This window comes from Pipistrellus kuhlii, unplaced genomic scaffold (genome assembly GCF_014108245.1).
Source record: "Pipistrellus kuhlii isolate mPipKuh1 unplaced genomic scaffold, mPipKuh1.p scaffold_m20_p_2, whole genome shotgun sequence".
Classification (NCBI taxonomy): domain Eukaryota; kingdom Metazoa; phylum Chordata; class Mammalia; order Chiroptera; family Vespertilionidae; genus Pipistrellus; species Pipistrellus kuhlii.
In genome coordinates, this window is record NW_023425515.1 from 26286472 (window position 1) to 26308180 (window position 21709).

General features: G+C 44.1%; 1 protein-coding gene across 1 annotated transcript; it reads left to right on the forward strand.

The window, feature by feature from the left end:
* Positions 1-3079: 3079 nt before the first annotated feature.
* CLDN11 (claudin 11) lies at positions 3080-17922 on the forward strand. Its single transcript, XM_036447134.2, has 3 exons — positions 3080-3515; positions 6898-7062; positions 16647-17922. Exons 1-3 carry the CDS (start codon positions 3290-3292, stop codon positions 16877-16879), a joined length of 624 nt encoding a protein of 207 aa, XP_036303027.1. The 5' UTR covers positions 3080-3289; the 3' UTR covers positions 16880-17922.
* The last annotated feature ends 3787 nt before the right edge of the window (positions 17923-21709 follow it).

The following is a 21709-nucleotide window of genomic DNA, read 5'->3' on the forward strand; positions in this document are numbered from 1 at the left end:
ATTTTATGTTGTACTTAATACAATAGCTATTTTTAAAAGGAAATATCTGAAAACATTCAGGTAAATAGACCCTGGTGATGAAATGCTATTAAACACAATAAATGGGTCACTAATATAATAGTTTCCAAATCAAACTTGTAGGAATACAGAAAGAACACAGTAAGAGTTTTGAATTATCCTAATATATGAAAACCCTGGGTCCATCACGACCAGAAGCTCAACCAACTGGAAGTCAGTCCTGCAGTTTGACTGCTGGGGGGGCCACAAATCAGGCCCAGAGAGAGGCCTGAAGAGAGAAACAGGGTCTGATCCATAGCCTATGTGGCAACTGTTGATCAGCACTTGCCTCTCTCTTCCTCTCCAGGCTGGGCCAGCAGCCTCCATTTTTCTTCAGGCCTTTACCGGGGCTGCTGATCAGCCCTGCCTTTCTGATCAGGCCCTGATGATAGGCCCAGAGACACTGACTGGCATAGAAACCGAACAATCAGAGCCAAATTGGTGGGCAAGGAGGGCAGTTGGGGGTGAGATCAAACTGGTAGGGGAGGGCAGTGAGCAGTGATCAGGCAGGCAGAGGCAGGGGCAATCAGGCTGGCAGGGGAAGGCTGTTGGGGGCAAGATCAGACTGGCAGGGGAGGGCAGTGAGGGGTGATCAGGCAGGCAGAGGCAGTAGGGGGAGAGATCAGGCTGGCAGGGGAGAACAGTTGGGGGCGAGATCAGGTCGGCAGGGGAGGGCAGTTAGGAGTGATTAGGCAGGCAAGCAGGTTAGCTGTTAGGAGCCAGTGGTCCCAGATTGTGAGAGGGATCTTATTATATCTCTCTATCACCAATTATGAGATTTGAAGATATGAAAGATTTCATCAAGCACAAAAATCTCCTACTCAACATTCTAAGATATGTGTCGTAAATCATAGGTACTGAGCTTTCTGATAGCTATCCCCAGTGCCAGGGTCAGGGCAAATCACCCTGTCTTCTACTTCTAGGGAAGACTGACCTGAAGGAACCCCAAAGAAGTCAAGTGCACAAAAAGGAAAGGTCTGTAATAGATGACAGAGTGTCATCCCCAAGGAGTCCCCGATTGGAGAAGGTACAGGCTGGGCTTAGGGAACCCCTCTCCATGTACGAATTTCATGCACTGGGCCACTAGTCATATTAGAATAAGGCTAGCCAAGGTTTATTGAGCACTTAATATCAGAAATTGTATTAAGCTCTATATGTATACTAACTCACATAATCATAAGAAACCTATGAGGCAGACACTATTTTTATCTTCATTTTACAAATGAGAAAATTGGGGCCCCAAAAGGTGAAATAACTTGGTCCCACAGCCACTTAAGTGGAGCCAGGGTTTGAACCAAGACACCCTGGCTTTCCTTCTTGACCCCAGTGCTCTCTTTAATGATTGTGGTGGCTCTTGTACTTGACACTCTGTCATCTATTACAGACCTTTTCTTTTCATGCATTTGACTTCTTTGGGGTTCCTTCAGGCCAGTCTTCCCTAGAAGTAGAAGACATGGTGACTTGCTCTGACCCCAGGATTGGGGATAGCTATAGGAAAGCTCAGTACCTATGATTTATGACACATAGCTTGCTGAGTAGGAAGTTTTTGTGCTTGACGAAATCTTTCACATCTTTAAATCTAATGATTGGTGATAGAGAGATATAATAAGATAAGCACTTTGTTTCAAAGGGAGTTGAAGCTGTTTCATATAAATGTAGCCTAAAGAGGACTTATCTACATGATAAAAAAAGATGCATGTAATGGATCCTACTTGAATTCCTGAGAGGAGGTGGTTTAATGTTGATGATGATAGCTTACATTTGTAGAGCACTCTGGGCCAGGCAGTCTTCTCTGCAGAGTGCAGATATTAACTTATTTATAGTGAGCCCAGAGCAATCAGCCCAGCCTTTAATGTGTCAACAATGGGATATGTGAGCCCTGTAGGAATTTTCAGGAAGTGGTAACCAGGAATGGTTAGGGGGAGGGTGGGTGGTGAGATGGGTCCTTGGAGTCTACTTCCTAGTAGTGTGAAGTGTGCAACGTATCCTCTCCCATGCCCGTTCTTCATGTATGTTATGTATTAACCGTTATGCCCACCATAAAGGGGTTTTAGGAGGATTATTTAATGAGCTATTTCATGAGATATTACATAAATATAAGTGCATGCACCAAAGTACACGACACCGCCGGATAAATGGGAGTCGCTTGTGTTATCACTATTATTCTGGTCATAGCCGCTCTGATGATTTTGGGCTAGAGAATGCATCATTTTCTCCGAAACAGGTTTGGCTCGGTGGATAGAGCATCAGTGTGCGGACTGGAAGGTCCCAGTTTCGATTTCGGTCAAGGGCATGTACATTGGTTGTGGGCACATCCCCAGTAGGGGGTGTGCAGGAGGCAGCTGGTCAGTGTTTCTCTCTCATCGATGTTTCTAGCTCTATATCCCTCTCCCTTCCTCTCTGTGAAAAATCAATAATATATATATATATATATATATATATATATATATATATATATATATATATATATATAAAAGAAAGTATCATTTTCTTTCTACTACTAACTGTGGTTTACTGAATGCTTTGAGTGACTCCTTAGGACATTCCCAGCTCATCCGTCAGAATGCAGAGGAGGGACTGTATGGGGAGCGCAGCCCGCTCGGGTACTGCCTTCTTCCCTGCTTTCTGGTGGGAAGGAGTTAAGGAGGGATGGAGCGCAACGGGGACCCGAGGACAGAGATGAGAGAGGCAACAAGAGGAGAAACAATTCCCGGCAAAACAGAGCCTGCGCCGGACGCGCGAGCCCTCTGGGCGGGCGCTCTGCAAGTCTGGGACTTGGATGGAATCATCTTACTTTCCAACACGGACTGCGAGGCGCCCCGGGGGGGCCGGGCTGTGCGCTTGTCCAACTCCCCCATCCTGCTCCCCTCCACACCCCGCGATTGGCCCGCCCGGCCCAGGGCCGTCACCGATTGGCGCTCCCGGCCCGGCGGAGAGATTTAAAGAGGGGGCGGGGGCGCGCTGCCAGCCGCTCTCCGGTCCGCGGTGCGCACGAGTCGCAGTCCCAGCCGTGCGCTCCCTCCCCGGTGCGCGCCGTCGCCATCCATCGGAGCCGGGTTCGCAGTCTCTCGCGGCCTGACACCGCCTCCGGCGTCCCTGCCACTGGCCGTTGAGGGCCTGCGGCTGCCGATCGCAGGAAAAGGGAGGACCAGGGTGGGCGCCGTCCAGCCCGGGGGGCGCGGGCACAGCTGCTAGCGAGGGGCCAAGGCGCGGGGACGCCGGGGTGGCTACGATGGTGGCCACGTGCCTGCAGGTCGTGGGCTTCGTCACGAGCTTCGTGGGCTGGATCGGCATCATCGTGACCACGTCCACCAACGACTGGGTGGTGACCTGCGGCTACACTATCCCCACGTGCCGCAAGCTGGACGAGCTGGGCTCCAAGGGGCTGTGGGCGGACTGCGTCATGGCCACGGGGCTGTACCACTGCAAGCCCCTGGTGGACATCCTCATCCTGCCGGGTAAGGACCCCCCCCCCCCCCCCCAGGCCAGGGGCTGGCCCCAAACCCTCACCTTCTGGGCAGACTGGTGGGGCGGGGGGCGCTTCTAGACAAAACATTTTGGGGGCTTCAAGCCTATGGGGCCTGTGTGGACACCTGGAGTCCCCCACCTTGCTGTAGTGCAGTGTTTCCCAAACTTCTCTCATGGTGAGAATCACCTGGTGGAGTTGTTAAAATACAGATTCCCGAATCCCAACTAAGAAGTGCTAAACTAGAATTTTTGGGAACGTATAGGTAAAATGGTATACTTAGCTAGTGCTCTACGCTTAGTTAGAGCTTTAGTTGCTCCCAGGTGTGGGCAAGTCTACAACTTAAGCTTAGAGCACTGGGAAGTGAATGGCCTGAGACGGAGGGAGACACATAGTGGAAACGCAGCCCATGTGAAGTCTCGCCTCCTCGCCTCCTCGCCCACTCCACGCTCCCGCTGTCGCCTGAGCAGAAGAAGGACCTCATTCCCCGCCAGGCCTCCTCCCCAGGCGCCCTGCTTTCCCGTTAGATTCCATCCCCAGAGGCGAGATGGAGAGAGAGAGACGAAACCACTCCAGCGAGTTTCCCGGATGCGCTCTGGCAAGTTAGGGCCCACTGGCTTCGCGAGGTCGGTTCCCGCAGGCCCGGAGCCCGTCTTAGCCCCCCCCCTCCCCCGCGTGCCCCCGCCGCCGTGGGGGCGTCCGCTGCTCCGCTCAGCCTCCCGCCTCCCGGAACAGCCCGCCGCTCGGGTCGCCCCCTCCCGGCCATCTGTGTCTCTGACGGGGGAGAGGAGGGAGTGATGCTCGCCAGGGGTCCCATCGCCACTCGCAGCCTGGTTGGCAAAATCTGGGCAACCTTTCCAATTCATACTTAAATCTGGAGCCAGCTGGGTGATTGGCGAGGTCGCGGGCGGGGCGTCTGGTTCTGCTCTGAGTCTCTGCCCTGCCCGGCGGGTGTGTGAGCCCTGGGCAATAGAACATGATCGTCTGATGTCCCCCAGGGCTCGTGAAAAGGCATAAGGCATATCCCGATTTCCTTAACAAGCGAAGAAACTCGGCCCAAGGCTGCCTGTCTGGGAGCTGGTGCGTGTGCTTGTGTGCGTGTGTGCGTGTGCTTGTGTGCGTGTGTGCGTGTGCGCGCGCGCGCGTGTTTCCTCGTGGACGAGCCTTTCTGATGACCCCCGGAAGCCTCCCTTAATTAGTCCTTGTCCTGGGAATCAGTAGCCGCCCCACTTCCTCCTTGCTGCTCTGGTTTTGGCTCTTACCCCATCCTGGCACATTTTGACTCGATTTTTGCTCATGTTCCTAAGTCCCTGTCTCCTGCTGCATTTGGAATTCCTGAAGGTATAAGTGACCTCCTACTTCCTTTGCACCCGCTCCTGGAACCAGCATTGCTCCAGCACACAGCAGGCCTGAACCATGCACGCCAGGCCTCCATTCACTATCCGTCGCTCCATTTTGGGCTTTTAGAATGACAGCTCCCGGGACCCGGTGAGGTCCCAGCTTCACTTAATGCTGGTGTAGGCAGACCGTGGCCATATTCTGATCCTGCGCTGGATCCCGTGCTCACAGTCTGGGTGATATGAACAAGTGACTAACCACTGAGAATCCCAGTTGACTTCTTTTAAAAGTTAAAATCAGACCAACCCCCTATCTTTCAGAGTTGTTTGGGGATTAAACGAGATTAGAAATGTAAAACTCTTCTGATATAGTAGACACTCTATAAAAGGTAGCCATAATTTTTTTGTTCAAAGCTAGGCAAGATATTTGTAGGAACTTTGAAGCATAAAATTATTCCCTGCTTCCTTTTTCTGAAATTAAGTTTACTAAGCAGTCAGTGCCGAGTGGTTTATTTTCAAAGAACACAGACCCTCTGACGGAGGGGAGTGCATTTTAGGGAGGGCTTCCTGCTTCCTGCTTTCCCTGTCCCTTGTACTTTGGGTGGTGACAGGGACAGAGCTCAGTCTCCCTCTTTGATTTCCAGACATGGCCTTGCCACCTAGCACGTGGACAGCCTGCGTCATGAATTTCAGAACCTCATGTTCTAGCCGACCAGGTGTCAGCCCCGCTCTCCTACAAGGGCTGGGCGGTGGGAGGGGACATCGGGCTGTGGTCAGAGGGCCTGCCTCAGACTTCCTGTGGGTCGTCTCTGCGGATGTTCCAGTCAATGGCTATTTGGTTGATTAGTTCCTTTAATTCATAAGAAGCTGGGATGGACAGTGGTCCGGAGCGTGCCCTTGTGGAGTCTGAATTCTGGCAGGGCATATCCTGCTGAGAGACAGTGCTGCAGTTGTGTTTTGGGGCACAGGGCAGGCCGGCCAGATTTGGTCTGAGGGTCCGGGCAAGTGAGGCAGAAGTTGGGACTCACTTTTTGACTTTGTCAATAACTCTGCCTCTCTGAGGCCATGCCACTAGCTCCAGTTGGCTCTGAGCCAAAAAGAGAGATTAATAAATACAACTTTTTTTTTTTTTTTTTTTTTTTTTTTTTTTTTTTTTAAGGAGGGAGAGTGTCTTAATGAGAAACAATGTATTTAAGGTTGCCAGCTTCTTCCAGTATCTTGTCAGACTTATTTTACATAAATATTGCACAGATTGTAATCTGTTTCTTAATAAAGCTGTTGCCTGGCGTTTTATATGACAGCATAAAGCCCCGGCAGTTTTGCTCCTCTCTTATTAGTCAGCTCAGGTATTCTTTCATTTATAACTGTATGTTTACATCGTTTATTGTGGGCACTGTGTTAACTCCAGGTGTCTGCCCTCTAGGAATCCTTAGGGCTGGAGGGATGTCTTTAAAGTAGTGATAATGGAGTAAGAACACCAATTAATCATAGCTAACCTTTTTAGCATTCTTAGCATGTGCTAGGCACTGTTCTAAGCACTGTGTGAATTAACTAACTTAATCTCAGTTGAATTCTTTTAGAGAAATGTAGGTACTATTATTATTTTCACTCTGTAATTGAGGATACAGCAGTTCAGTAACTTGCCCAAGGTCATACAGGTTGAGTGTATCAACCAGAGACTGGAACCAATAGCGCAGCTTTCACAGAAGGCTTTTTGGAAGACCTGAGTTTTATTCTGAATCGTTCACAAGGTGATATAATAATTGGACTCTTGGCCCCTTCGTCCCGGAAGCTTGGACAAGTGGCCTAAACCTGGGATCCCCATTCAGTCTGTCCAGCCCTCAACCTCCCTTTTTTGGTCATCGAATCACTTTAAACGTTGAACATGTGACGTGGTCATGGACAACATTTAACACCTTCTAAGACCTGGAATGGGCAAGAGGGAGGAAGGCAAGTGGGACCGAGTTCCCGAGAGGCAGGATTCAGGATCCGAGGGTTCCCTTGGTCTAACCGCCCTGTCTGCTCTCTTGCTTGCAGGCTACGTGCAGGCCTGCCGAGCCCTGATGATTGCAGCCTCGGTCCTGGGCCTGCCGGCCATCCTCCTGCTGCTGACAGTTCTCCCCTGCATCCGCATGGGCCATGAGCCTGGGGTGGCCAAGTACCGGCGGGCCCAGCTGGCTGGGGTTCTGCTCATTCTGCTGGGTAAGACAGCACCCAACTCCCAGGAAGCGTGATGAATGTCAGATCTTCCTGTTGCTTCATCCAGTTTGAGGTGCATGAAAGCAAGCCAAGGAATCCTCTGTGGATTAGAACCCCCTCAATGTGTACCTCTTTATGTTTCACGGAGAAAGTCCTATCTGTGGTGGTGGTGGGAGGGGGGAGAGGCAGAGGTCACTGAACATGAACATAAGTTAACAAACAAAAGGCACAAAAGGATTTTGAGGGTAGGGATTGCCTAAGGAAGAGACCAGAAGGGCGGAAAAGGGTTACACAGTGGCTCTTCAGTCAGATTTCACCAGGGGATTCCTTTTTGAAAATACCTGTGCCCAGGTCCCACAGCAGGTTTCGTTGAGTCAGAATTTCTGGGTATAAAGCCAGACGAAGATACTTTACGACATCCTAACTACCTGTGAGGTGACTCTTACCTGTAGTAAGGATTGAGAACTTCAGTTAATGTATAAAGAAAGAATAGAGAAAGAGGAGGGCGATGGAAAAGTAAGATGTTGCCCTAGCTGGTTTGGATGAGTGAATAGAGTGTTGACCTGTGGACTGAAGGGTCTGGGATTCGATTCCGGTCAAGGGCACATGCCAGGGTTGCAGGCTCGATCCCCAAGGGGGCTGTGCATGAGGTGGCCAATCAATGATTCTCTCTCATCATTGATGTGTCTAACTTTCTTTCCCTTTTCCTCCCTCTAATTCAATCTTTCACTCATCGAGCACTCACTGTAGACACTGGGGCTTATTGGGAACAATGTCAGTCTTTGCTCTGAGAGGACCCAGGCATCTTGATAGAGTGTGGCATGTGCTCATCTTAAAGAGCTGCACACCCTGTGCACACACATTGGAAGACACCTAAGCCAGACCAGAGGAAGCCGGCAGCGATGGGTTTTGACAGTTACGGGGAAGGTGGTCATGGATTGGAGCGAGGGACAATCCTCACCCAGAAAATGGCATGTACTTGCTCAGTTTTGCTGATTGCTCCCACACACAGAGGGCTTGATTTAAGCACCTAGGGAAGGTCTTTCTAGCTCCATCCTCTTCAGTGATTTCATTTCTCTCTACTTTTTCCTTGAATGCAAATTTCATTCATACATTTTAAATCCTAATAGAAGACATAAATTTTAAGAACTCTTGTTGTAAAATGGACTGATATACATCATTGAGGAGAAACTCATGTGCTTATGGGTTAGATATATGGTCAAGGTCTCCTTGGACAAGGACTGCCTGTCCCCAAACTATCAATAGTATCAGACTATATGCTTGAGGGGAACGGGTGAGAGAACAGGGTTCTGTCTGGGCCATTGCCACTTAGTGATGGTCACCCACAGTGACGCCAGTGAGATGAGGGGACATGAGATGGCACCACTACAAAATGGCAAAGGAATGGAGGTTTTCAGGGGCTTGTGAAGCCACGGAGAATTCTGAGGAGTTGTGAGCGTGTGTGTGTGTGTGTGTGTGTGTGTGTGTGTGTATTAACAAGAGTAAAAAGACCAGAATACGACTGCGATTTCCAGAGAAGATTCTGGGCATGGACATTTTGGTTGCAGCCACAAAGAATGTGTGTGGGAGTGACACATCAAGCATACAATCAGCACCAAGTGCTTCGTCTAACTCACAGGGGTACTTTAAAAAAATATGTTTTTATTGATTTAAAGAGAGAGAAAGGTAGAGGGAGGAAGAAAAGAGAGAGAGAGAGAGAAAGAGAGAGAGAGAGAGAGAGAGAGAGAGAGAGAGAGAGAGAGAGAGAGAGATTAGCTGCCTCCTGCACTCACCCTCCCACCCCCCTCCCTGATCCCAGGGGATGCAGTCTGAAACCCTAGGCATCTGGGCATGTGCCCTGACCAGGAATTCAACCAGTGACCTCTCAGTGCATAGGACTGTGCTCAACATTTGACAGTCAGATCTTTGTATCTGGATTCCCTTTCCGACAGGTAGACCTCTGAACGCTGTACAAGTGAACTGGTTAGTAGAACCCAGAAGAAACCCCTCTCATCTGAGACATTTGCCTGTGTCTGTGACTTTCCTCCTTCTCACAGAGTCTGGAAGGCTCTCTCTTGGGCACTGAGGATGCAGAGGCAAAGCTGGGTCCGTTGTGTTCGGGGTTCATTTTAGAAATCCTGGCCTTCCATGTAAGTGTCGCAGAATATCCGCAAGTAAGGGCATAGGTTAAAACCCCCCACACAACCAAACTCAAACCCTGTGGAAAACAGAGAGGGAAAGTAAGGCGCACACAGACACACACCTTGGCCAGGATGTGGCACTGCGGTATTTCATGAAATCCCTGAAAACAGCTGGGTTGTCCAGGTGAATAAGAAGGGTTATTTGAAAAAATAACAACCAGCTGTTTGAAACTTTCTTCACCTTTTACAAATGGGGTGGAGGATGTATTCAGAATCGAAGAAAGGAAAGCCAAGTGAGGCTGAGTAGTGGTGTGAGTTCCTCAGTCTGTTTGCTGCCTATGGAGGAGGTGTTGAGAGATCTGAACGCCAGGGGGGCTGCCCCTCTCTGGCCCCTCACCGTGAGGGCTGGAGGGAGGGTATCACCGCTCCTTGCCTCTCTTGCAGCCTTGCATTTCCAGGGTTACCTGCTTCCTCTTCGATTGCCCCGTGCGGATTTATTTCTCAGGGGGTGTCCACCAGCCTTTGGGCTGGCTGTTGTTCGGCCTGGAACGAGCTAGCTCTGGGAATGTAAAGCTCATTGTCTCAAGTGTGGCACCTGCTGGTCTCCTCTAGGTTTTCTCTCCACGGAGCCGAGTGCCTTGTTTTCCCTGTCGGCAGAGGGTGGGAGGAGCGAGAGAGAGTGAAGGCTCCCTTTGTGCTGCTCTGGGTTGGCTTCTGTGGCTCTCCCTGGCCGGGAGAAGCCGTGCTGGGCTCATGGGGTGTTCTGAGGGCCGCCCCTGGCACTCCCGCTGAGATGCGGTCGCTGACCAAAGGGGCCAGTGGAACTGGAAACAGTGGCAAAGTTAATCTTGGTATGGGAATTGTAAACACTGTTAATTAGGATCCGTTTTTTGTTTGTTTGTTTGTTTGTTTTTGTGACACTGAGGATCTTCCATTATTTTCCCAAAAGCTTAAAACATGTTGCCTGTTGTCCAACAGCTTTATCTTCTGAGCAGAGTAAGTTCAATGATGTGAGGATTTGGTTCCTGCTGTGCGGGAAGGAATGGGAGCCTGGTGCTGCTGACTTCCTAAACCCGAACTGCAGATCAAGGAGCTGCAGGCTCCTCAGAGAAGAGTGCAGCCCAGGCGAGTCGCATGTGGGCTTTTCACAAGACCTATCTGCGCTCTATCTTATCATTTGGAGTCAGACCAACTATCCTAAATTTCGGATTTACCACTCTCCAGCTATGCAAACTGGGGCAGTTACTTAGTGTTTTTAAACCTTTATATAAAATGAGTACGGCAAAGCCTTCTTCTGAAGTTGGTAAGAAAAGTGAATTGACATATGTAAGTTCTTTTTTTTTTAAAAAAAGTCTATTTATTGGGGTGACATAGGGCCGTAAAACCATATGGGTTTCAAGTGAAAACTACACTTACAAAACATCGTCTGCGCACTGCATTCTGTACCCATCGCCCAAAGCAAAGTTTCTTCCTTCCCCTTTTTTCTCCCCTTTGCCCACTTCCACCTATCCCCCACCCCCCTGCCCTCTGGCTGTCACCACACTGTTGTCTGTGCCTATGGTTTCTAAGGGTTTTTTTTTCTCTTAATCTATTCACTTTTTTTTTTTCATTCATCCCCTCCCCTCAAATCCCCTCCCCTCTGACAGCTGTGAGTCTGTTTCATGTATCCAGGCTTCTGTTTCTATGTTGTTGGTCACTTTATTTTGTTCATTACATTCCACATGTAAGTGAGAGCATATGGTATTTGTCTTTACTGAGCATAATCATTTCCAGGTCCAGAGTGTAGAGATCAGAAGCTGGTTTTCGCTTCTCTCTAATAATAAAAGCATAATATGCTAATTAGACCGGATGTTCTTCCGGACGACTTTCTGGATGAAGCTGGGACTGTAAGGGAAGCCCCGGCCCAGTGCTAGAAGGAAGCCAGTGCCAGCAGCCAGAAGAAGGAAAGCCTACTCTTGCACGAATTTTGTACATCAGGCCGCTAGTCCCATTATAAAAAGCCACATTAAGCTACTCAGCTGAAAACACTCAGGCTCAGTTCTGATTCAGTCTAAGGGTCATCTCACTATAAGTTAGAGAGTACTTGATTTGGGTCTTTCTTGGGGAGATGGGGTAGGAATGCAAAGAAAGGAAATGTATTTTCCTTTTTAATGGAATCCTTTAATCTTCTCTCCTTTTTAAAAATATGGCTCCAGGAATCCTATTTGTATTGGAAAAAAGTTGTTTTAACTCAGAACTTACAGGTTAATAATGAAATTGTAGTAAAATAAATGGTGTGTGCAAATGTGGGACAGATTGGGCTTGTCCTGAACGCAGAATCAGAAGTCTTGTGGGGATGGGGATTCTTGGGTGTTGCCCTTACTTGTGGGGTCTTAAGAGAATTGTTAGAAAAATCTTCATCCAAACGCATTAGTTTTATACAGACAAGTACCTCATTTAAATCAAATTTCATATGGATAATGGACAGGATGTGGCATCTTATTGATAGTATGGTTGTGGCTTAAAATGATCTTATCAGTAAAACTGGAGGAATTGACTGCTTTATGAGGTCTCTGGTGTCTCTAAATTCTGTGATTAAAATGAACAAGTAACCATGAGACTGACTTTTAAAAAAGGTTATAGGAAAAAAAAGATAATGATGTGTGGAATAGAAGTGCTGAAAGCAGGCCAGGAAAATAATGTACTCATATATTCCATTGTCTTGATGATTGTTGTAAAAATTATATAGTCATAAAAGTCTACATAAGAGGAATATGCCTTTTGGCAGCTATGTTTTCTTAAGTCAAAACTTAGAGAATGATAAATGAAAAAGGGAGAAAACTTTTTTTTTTCTAGATTCAAGTTATAAGGAAACTAATAAATATGAATCTAACCAACAGCTCATTAGAATCTCTTGTTGCCTTGAATTTTAACTGGCCTCTTTGTGAAAAGCTGATGCTGATTGCTACTTAGACTGTATGTAATAATACTATGGATTGTAGAAGATGATGTTCAATACATTGTAAAATGTTAAATGGAGGGGGATTCAAATACGTTTTTCTTATGGAAAATTTCAAACATACACAGAGCAGAAAGAATAGTTTAATAAACCCCCATGTACCCAAACTTATTCTAAAAATCGATCAAGTCATGGCCAACTGGCTTCAGCCATGTATTTCCCCTTTTCTTCCAATTCCCAGATTATTTATTTTTTTGGAAGCAAATCTCAGCTATAATATCAAGGAAGATTTTTTTCCAGTATTACTAATATAAGTCAGATTAATTTAAGTGATTTTAATGAAAATATTGCTTTCTGTTAGAAATGATGCTTTCAATCCTTCCAGTGCTTCATATTGAAAATGACAAAACCTAAGAACAGAGTTGCTCATGGCTGGAGGAAGAAATATCAGTCTGGTGTTCTTCTCTTTTTCTGCACCTGTTTGTCTGTCTGTGACGTGGCTTTTTCTTTGTTGCTACCTCCAAACATACCTGTACCAATTTTATTTTATTTCATCACACTTATTTGCCATCTATTTCCTACCTAAAGGGACTAAACACTACACTTACATTTCATTGCTCTAAAATTATTTCATTATATTATTCGAAATATTTTCTGTGTTTGGCTACATCAAGATCATTGCTAACTTTTAATAAGGGTATATTCTATTAATTAAAAAACACCTTTGTATCACATTATTTGAAACTTATCAAGAGAGGCCAACAATTTTATTCAATGAAGAGCAAGGAATTTTACTTGTAGAGGACCAAGTCCAGGTGAATCTATATGTACACAGGGAAGCTTTTTATCTCCCTTCTCTCCTTTTGTTTTTGAAGCTAAGAATATCCCCAATTTTCACTTTGTACTCTCCCTGCTGGCCCCCCCACACCCCCGTTCAGTTAACTATTGCATTTGCTGAAGGTAGAAAACAAATGGAAAAAAAATCAGTATTAAAACTCCCTTGTCCTGTTTTTAGAGACTTAATTTAAAAACACATTCTGTTGACATAAGAGAAAAGCAATGAAAATTCCTTTTATGTTTCTTCAATTTTCTTTACCTTATAAGTAACTGTGACTTTTAAAGAAAAACATTTACAGTTTTTCTTGAGTAACAAGAGGACCTTTCTCTCTCTCTCTCTCTCTCTCTCTCTCTCTCTCTCTCTCTCTCTCTCTCTCTCTCTCTCTCTCTCTCTCTCTCTCATCTTATACGTCTTTAAGAAAGTTAAAAATTATTGCCAGTTCTATTGGTTCACATCTTTTAGTTGAGTAATGACTTGGATTTTTAACTTTATTGAATAAAATAGATCCCCTTTCCCTCAAACCACAGCTGAAGTTGACTAAATTCTCCTTTCTTAGTTTGTAAACATTCTCCACTGTGAGTTCAATTGAAGGTCACTGTTTCCAGTGAACCTCTCATTTCCTTTCATGTTGTGTGGCGGTCTGTCATCTTTTAGTGGTTTTGATGTGGTTCATCTTTGAGAGCCACAGGAATTCTACACAGAGTTCATTTATCTGCTAGGAAGTAAAGAACCTGCGGGTGTGCATTTGCCTTGTTTTGCCAAAGGTTATAAAAGAAGGCAATCTTTAATGAGGTAAGTCATGGGTAAGGTATAATGATTTAGGAAGTCAGTTTTGATGTGAACAAAGTGGAAAGTAGATTTGAAATGAGACCATCTCTCATTCATCTGCCTGTCTGTCCATTTATTCACCCATTCACTCATCCAGTCCTGTAGGTTTTATTATTTCAATGTTTAGACATTTTCCTGATTTTTCCTTTTTCTAATAATTATATTGGAATAAAATTTAATAAAACCCTCAAAACACTCAAAATCAAGATTGATGATTACTTTTGGAATATTTATTGAGCCTGATTCTTTCACTATATGAAGATAACCTTGTTTATTTAGTTTGCTTAGGAAAATGGGAAGAATTAAATAAAAGGAGAGATATTTCTAATCTTATTCTACAAAATCTAAATCAAATCTGAAAGTTAGGTTAGATTTACATGAAATGTGGAGAATGCTTGTGTGTGTGTGTGTGTTATGTTTAAATATAAAGAATAAAAAAATATGAAACTTAATTTAACAATAAGCATACACTGCTGTTTGGAAGCCAGTTAACTGTTATAGGAAATATTGGTTTGAGTGAACCAAATCAGTTGTTTGAGAATCAAATCATCTTGTCCTATGGAATTCAGCTTCACACTCCCCTCCTTTCCCCCCTAATCCGCTTGGGTGTTTGGAAGCCACTATATCGATGTCTTTGCCCATGGCAGATGACTTCTCACTTGGGGGTCTAAGGGTTTGTAGCTGGATTGTGTATTGATACAAAGATGAGAGCAGTTCTCTCTGGCCAAAATACTCTAGAAGAGGATTCTGTTCCTTGCTCTGATAAAGAAAAAAGGCTTTTATCTATGCCTCCCTGAGAGTATGACCATGAACAATAACCAAGCAGTTCTCAAGAGTGCCGGATTTGGAATCTGTGGCCAGAAAAAGAAAAAGAAAAAGACTTTCTCCTGTATCTCAGGTGTTAAAAGCCCAGGACTGGAAAGGGAAGATTTTATTAACATTGGTCTTCTTGAGAACTTTCTAGTCACAGAAAGAAAATATATCTCATGGTATCTTATACAAAAATATTAAAAAAGCAGGCATGATTGGTCTCACTCTTTAGGAAAAAGGCATCCATTAGACTATGGATAGATTTTAGCTTTTTAGGTAGTCTATCTAAACTTAAATATGTGACTAGTTCACAATTAATGGAGTGAATTTAGGTTGTTATCCAATTTGAGCCATTCAAACCCAAATTTACTCTTTCCTCTGACTTCTTCTTGGGATCTATACTTTTTAAGGATAGGAATCACATCTATTTAGGTGTACCTAAACCCAGCTTATGTGGGTCTAGACTTAATCTGTTTTCAACAAAAACCTATCTTATAAAAAGGAAATGATTATAGTTTAAAAGGTCTTTGAGAATGGGTAAAGCTTTTCTTTAGTTTAGAACTAATATACGGTGTTGTTAGATTTGAGTGCTGTGTTAAAGAAAAATTATATTTCTTCTCTGTGGGTATAGAGGGAAGTTAGAAAATCACTCAGTATGAGTAGAAATCAGAATAAGCTTGCTGAGTTGAAAGTGACAAGGCACCACAGGTAGCAAACACTGAAATGCCTTTCTAGAATTTATTGAAGGCTTTTTGGCTAACTATTGGAAACCTCATTATTGTTATTATTTTGATCTGTCAACCTTAATATGCCATTCTAACGTAAAGCTTTAACTAAAATTTCTGTCCTGCTTATAGTTGTGAAAAATTAGATGTTAACAAAGGAAATTATGGAGTTACTTTGTCAAGACCTGTGTTGTTCAATATAGTAGCCACTAGCCACATGTGGTCATTTAGATGTAAATTAATTAGAATTCAGAGTTTGCTTTTTCAGTCTCACAAGTTTCATGAGAAATGGTCAAGCCTAACTTATTTGACAGTGCTGGGCTAGAGGTTCAAAAGAGTTTTAAGTCTTTATCGGCTCCTGCCTGCCCTTGTTTTGCTACTTCGTTTAGGAGGAGGAGAAAAACTAAATGAGATAGAGGTGATTTCTTAACTTATTCTTTAAAATCTAAACCAAATCTGAAAGTTAGATTGGTTGGTGCAAGAACATACATTTCTACCATTGTGATCCATGAAAGCAAATATTATTATCATAAAACCCTTGGGTGGGTAATTCTTTTGCTCCAAGAACTGTTGATTTGTGTGCCGAGATTTTTGTGATTGTGAACAACATAATACAAATGCAAACTATTAGCTGAGACTCCACAGATGTCTAGTAATAATTCACCACAGTAAGAGAAATTTCTTAGCTTTTTTTAGGTCTTTGTAATGTGGGCTGACTAAATTGAAAAAAAAAATAGAGTGAGGAATTGAGTTGGGCATTATCTTGATTCTCATTTCTGGATAGCTCAGGTTGTACAGTCATTCCACTGATATACACAGAGCACATAATGTGCTTCATATGGATTGAGCTAAACACTGACTTTACAAAGATGAGACATGTTCCCTGCTGTCAAGGAGCTCAGTACTTTGAATGGAAAATAGACGTGTAAAGAGATAGTTATAACCCAATTAGTTAAGTGCAATAATAGAATTATAACTATAGATATATAAAGTTAAGACATGTCAACAAATATAAATACATATTTTTGGACTTAAGTGATGTATTACTAGGAGTTTACATTGGAGTTCCTTGTCTCTTACCTGTTGAAAAAGTAAGGACCTAGCAGTTTGACACCAGCTTTTGGTCAACTTATTTTACAGATGCAAACCTTTAGGTTCAGATGGCAGGGGGTGGCAGAGCTGTGTGTGAGGAATTTCCTGGAGTTGGTTGGAAGCCAGAGGCATGTGTGTGGAGGGAGGTGTATTCTGCCCACTGCGCTTGGTATGCGATGGGTATGCCCACTCACAGCCTTTCCATGTCTCCCCAGCTCTCTGCGCCATTGTTGCCACCATCTGGTTCCCTGTGTGCGCCCACCAAGAGACCACCATCGTGAGCTTTGGCTACTCCCTGTACGCGGGCTGGATTGGTGCCATTCTCTGCCTCGTGGGTGGCAGTGTCATCCTCTGCTGCTCTGGAGATGCGCAGGCATTTGGTGAAAACCGTTTCTACTACTCTTCGGGCTCCAGCTCCCCCACTCACGCCAAGAGTGCCCACGTATAAGAGAGTGGCCGGCCTGCCCGCGGAGGTGCTGTAGATGCTGGGCCCAGAGCCCTAGGTTTGCTCACCACAGATGGGAAAAGCCTGTTCCTCTGTCAGGCTCCAAAGCCAAAGGTCTAGAAAAGCATCCTGTCTGGCATTTTGTAGTCTTAACACCCCCCCCCCCCCATTTTGTTGCCTTATAAAATAAATCTTTAGCTCAGATAATGCCCACATGATTTTCTCATGTTTTTGCCCACTGTTAGCTCTTGGGCATTCTTTTGTTGCCCATAAAAATTACACCTCTATGTATTTTTTTTCTCTCTCTCTCTCTTTAAATTTCAAATATCTTGCAAACATTGCTGAGTTGGGTGTGGGGGAGAGAAATAAAAGACATTTTTCAAACTGTTGTTACAAATGACATTGGGAGCCTCATAAAGATGCCTCTCTGTTCCCTGCCTCCTCTTCAGCTCCGAGGTCACTTAGTCATAAGCTAGAAAAAGATAGAATTGGGGACACGGGGTGGGGGAGGGAAGGGAGTGAGGGAACTTTCCCTTCATGAGAAAATTTCCCTTCTGTAAATTGAGGGCAAAGGGTGGGGATTTTTTTTTTTTTTATAATAGTTTGTGATTTTACATTTACCTGTACATATTTTTTTCAAGATCATTTTTATAACCACGGTTTTCCTGAAATTCTCAATTCAATATGAAGGAAATGAACCAAATAGACTTTCATTATATGATAAATAACAGCACACGTAAGTATAACTCTAACTGGCATTGCACAAAAATGTTTTTGATTTCCAGTTTGTCTGATGTACTCTTCAATTCTATACACGCATATACTTCAACGTAACACATTTTAAAAGCTATTGTCTCTGTTTTCATTCTGTTAGCCATCTTGAAGTGATTAGTGTTTAACATAAATTGTACTGTCGAAATTGGCTTTACGGGTGTAAACACTGACGACGAATGGGTATCTGAGACCCCAGACTTCTCCAAACACTCATGGTGCATTTTGTTCTTCAAGTGAAATCTGTGCAATAAAATAACAGACTGTCTGCAAAACTGGCCTTTAGTATTCTGTTGTATCCAGAGGTGTCGCATATTGATTGTAAACAACTAGTGGGGGGAGGCCCATTCCTCTGTCAGGCTCCAAAGCCAAAGGTCTAGAAAAGCATCCTGTCTGGCATTTTTGTGATCTTAACAGCCCCCTCCCATGTTGTTGTCTTAAAAATTTGACTTCTTAGACTCTAGATTGTAGAGGGAACCTGATTAGTGATGCAAGAACAAGCCATTCTGCACTGCCTTGAATAATTAACAAGTTATATTCTACTCACTATATACATATACATGGTGGTAATGTGTGGTCATAAAAGTTGTAACCTAGGCCGAAGCCGGTTTGGCTCAGTGGTAGAGTGTCGGTCTGCGGACTGAAAGGTCCCAGGTTCGATTCCGGTCAAGGGCATGTACATTGGTTGCGGGCACATCTCCGGTAGGGGGTGTGCAGGAGGCAGCTGGTCTATGTTTCTCTCTCATCGACGTTTCTAGCTCTCTATCCCTCTCCCTTCCTCTCTGTAAAAAATCAATAAAATATATTAAAAAAAATTTGAAGTAATGCAAAATATTAAAAAAAAAAAAGTTGTAACCTACGTAGATGCGCTCGTTTCTTAGGTGAGTGGAGTGAAATTAGTGGCATCTTTAAGTCACGTATGAATGGGCAGCAATCAGAAACCAAGTGTAAAGCATTACACAGTTAAACTTTTTTACATCTAGTACTTGGGAAAGGAATTGGGTAGGTATAAACAAGCATAAAATTTTTATTGGACTTTTAGGTAATAATACTTAAGTACATTTTGTTCATAGATGTTTGGAAATTTTGGACAAAGACAGACACATTGAGTTGATTTTTGCTTGTTTCCTGTTCCAGAAACTCTGTCAAGCTATGATTCTGCTCCAAAAACACAGAGTATAACCTATTTTGGCAGTATTTTTCCAACAATACTAATTTCATTAGCTGATAATCTGATATTTAGCAAACATTTCCTTTTTGGAAATATCCACTTGGGCTCGTCATTATTGTAGATAGTTGTGTACATTAAGAGATTATAACCTGGTGGAAACTATTTCTCAATTACTTATGCAGAAAAGGTAATCTTCATGTTGATCAAAGTATTTGCTCATTATGATATCATTTTTATAAGGACACAAGTCATGCTATTATATGGGAGACCCTCCTTAACTCAAAAACTCATCAGGTGACAATGATTGTGACCATGAATGGAGCAAAGGTGTTGGGGAAGGTGGTGGGCATGTAAAGCTTTGGCCCCACATGCCCATCTTTATAACCACTGGCTGGAATCAGAGTGTCAAGTCTCTTTCCTCTCCTCTTACAGATGGATGTGCCCACTCAACCGCCTCCTTTCCTGAGGCTGCTGCTTGCTTTCTCATGGGAGGGGGTGTGCTACATGAGCCCCACTTTTCCCTGTAGCAGAAGAGACACCCCAGATCTCTCCTAGCTGACCAAACTTGGGAATTCCATTTTGTAGGTCATAACTCCAGCATGGGAAAGAGAAATATCTATCTGTTCAGTAGAAACATATGTAATATATATGCCATATATGTAATTTAAAATTTTCTGGGGCCAATCTTAAGAAAACTAAAAATAAACAAGTGATGTTAATTTTAATGTATGTAATCCAAAACAGCCAAAATATTATATTAATATGTAAACAATTATTAGTGGGATATTTTGCACCCTTCTTTTTGTATGAAGCCTTTAGATTCTTGTGTATATCTGACCGTGACAGCACACCTCAGTTGGACTGGCCACTCCTTACGTGCTGAGTGGCCACATGGGGATTGTGGCTATTGGATTGGTCTGCTTCACTGAAGAAGGATTCAGCCTTTATGATTTTATCTGTTTTTATTAGAGCTTCATTAGAATCTGGCAATAACTGTGTCAGTAATAGTCACTGGGTGGAAGACAATAACTGATCGCAGATAAAATGGTAGACCCAAAGTGCTCTACCTGAATAATAGGGAAAAGGGAATTCATGTTTTTAAGACCTGTTAGTGCCAGGAACTTCACACCTTTAAGGATTCCACAGTCCCCATTGTATAGGTGAGGAAAATGAGATTTAGAGAGTTTAACTTGCCAAGGTCAGATAGCCACTCTACAGACTTAAAATTCAATGTAATTCTAACTCTAAAGCCCTAGTTTGCCAACTTGAGAATCACTACTAAGGCAAAAGGCAGATTCACCCTCTTCACCTCCAGAGATGGACTCCTGGTGGGTACCCCCAAATCTGCATTTTTATTGCATGCCCTCTGATTCTGATGAGCTGGTTCCCATGCCACACTTTGAGAAGCAGTGAGGGACAGGCTTCTTTTCATGCCTTTACTCTCTTTGTCCCTCCTGGCTGGTCCTCAGCAGGGAGGTGACTTTGAGAGTCACATCCAACTTCCTTTCTCTCTGGCTTATTCGGGAGAGACCACCTGCAGGGGATCTTTGGTTTGAAATGGACCAGATTAGCTCCTGCTTTCCAAGAATTTAATGTAAACCAAATTAGAGAAAAAACGTTTCAAGGGAATCTCTGAATCTAGGGGTGCTAGCTTCCAGACAGCAACAGAAAAAGGAGAAAATTGTGTCCTGAAGAATACAAGTTACATATCTGTGCTGGATGGGTGGTGTGGGATAACAATAGAACAAGGTTTGGTTGTATCTTGCCCTGTGTGTGTGTGTGTGTGTGTGTGTGTGTCTTTAAATTTCAGACTTGCATATCAGTGTTTCTCTATACACTGTACACAATGTGAACTGCACCATCTTAAATGTTTGGCAGGACATTCGTGCTCATGACATCACATGCTGGGAGGACAGGGAGGCCACTGTGGGCCGGTCCCGGGGAGAGGCAGCCTCAGTGCTGCCATTGAGACGTCCCCACAAAAGAGTGTGTGACGGCCAGATGTGCAGCCGAAGGGAGACTGAACCCGGATTGTGGGGGGAACATTGGCACATGCTGCTTGTGGCTTGAATAGCAGCTCTTGAGGAATCTATATTTCTCCACCTCAACGAAGACTCTGAGAGCTCAGGCTTTGTGGCCCTGTGGCTGGGGGAGGGGATGGAGACGGAGGGACCTGTCACTGCTCCGTGCCCCATTGTTGAAATGAAAAAATGTGGAGATGTGGAGCCACTTTGAGAGGGTTGTGCGAGGTAAGCATCACTTAGGCTCATATCCAAAGTACCTCCCAAAGAGCTTATGTTGAGTGATACACAGCTTTGCTTTTCAAACTGGAAAGTGCATACAGATCACCTGGGAACCTTACTAATAAGCAGATTTTGACCCCAGTAGGTCTGGGATTCTGCATTTCTGACAGCTTTCAGGGGAAATAGGGGATTTTTGAACACAGTAGAAAAACACAAATATGAAAATAAAAACATACCCATCATTTAATCATTAGCGTGATTTCCTTTTTTATATATTCTCGGTCATCATTTTCTTTTAAAACAAAATCACTAACACATTCTACATAGAGTTTTGTAACCTGCTTTAAAAGATCTTAATATGTAGAGAACATTTTCTATCTCTCGAAGTATTCTTCTAAAACAACATTTCTAATAACGGCACAATCTTCCATTGTTTAGATGTACCATGGTTTAGTCAAAGAGTTCCCAAGAATATCTTGGTTATCCTGATACCCTTTTACATTTTTCCTAAGTAATTTTGCCATGAACATCCTTTTCGGTAAATCTTTGCACACACACATGGTGATCTCTTTGAGGTAAGTTCCTAGAAAGGAATTGCCGGATTGCACATTTTCAGAATAGTTTATATTATTGTCTTGCTGGGAGGGG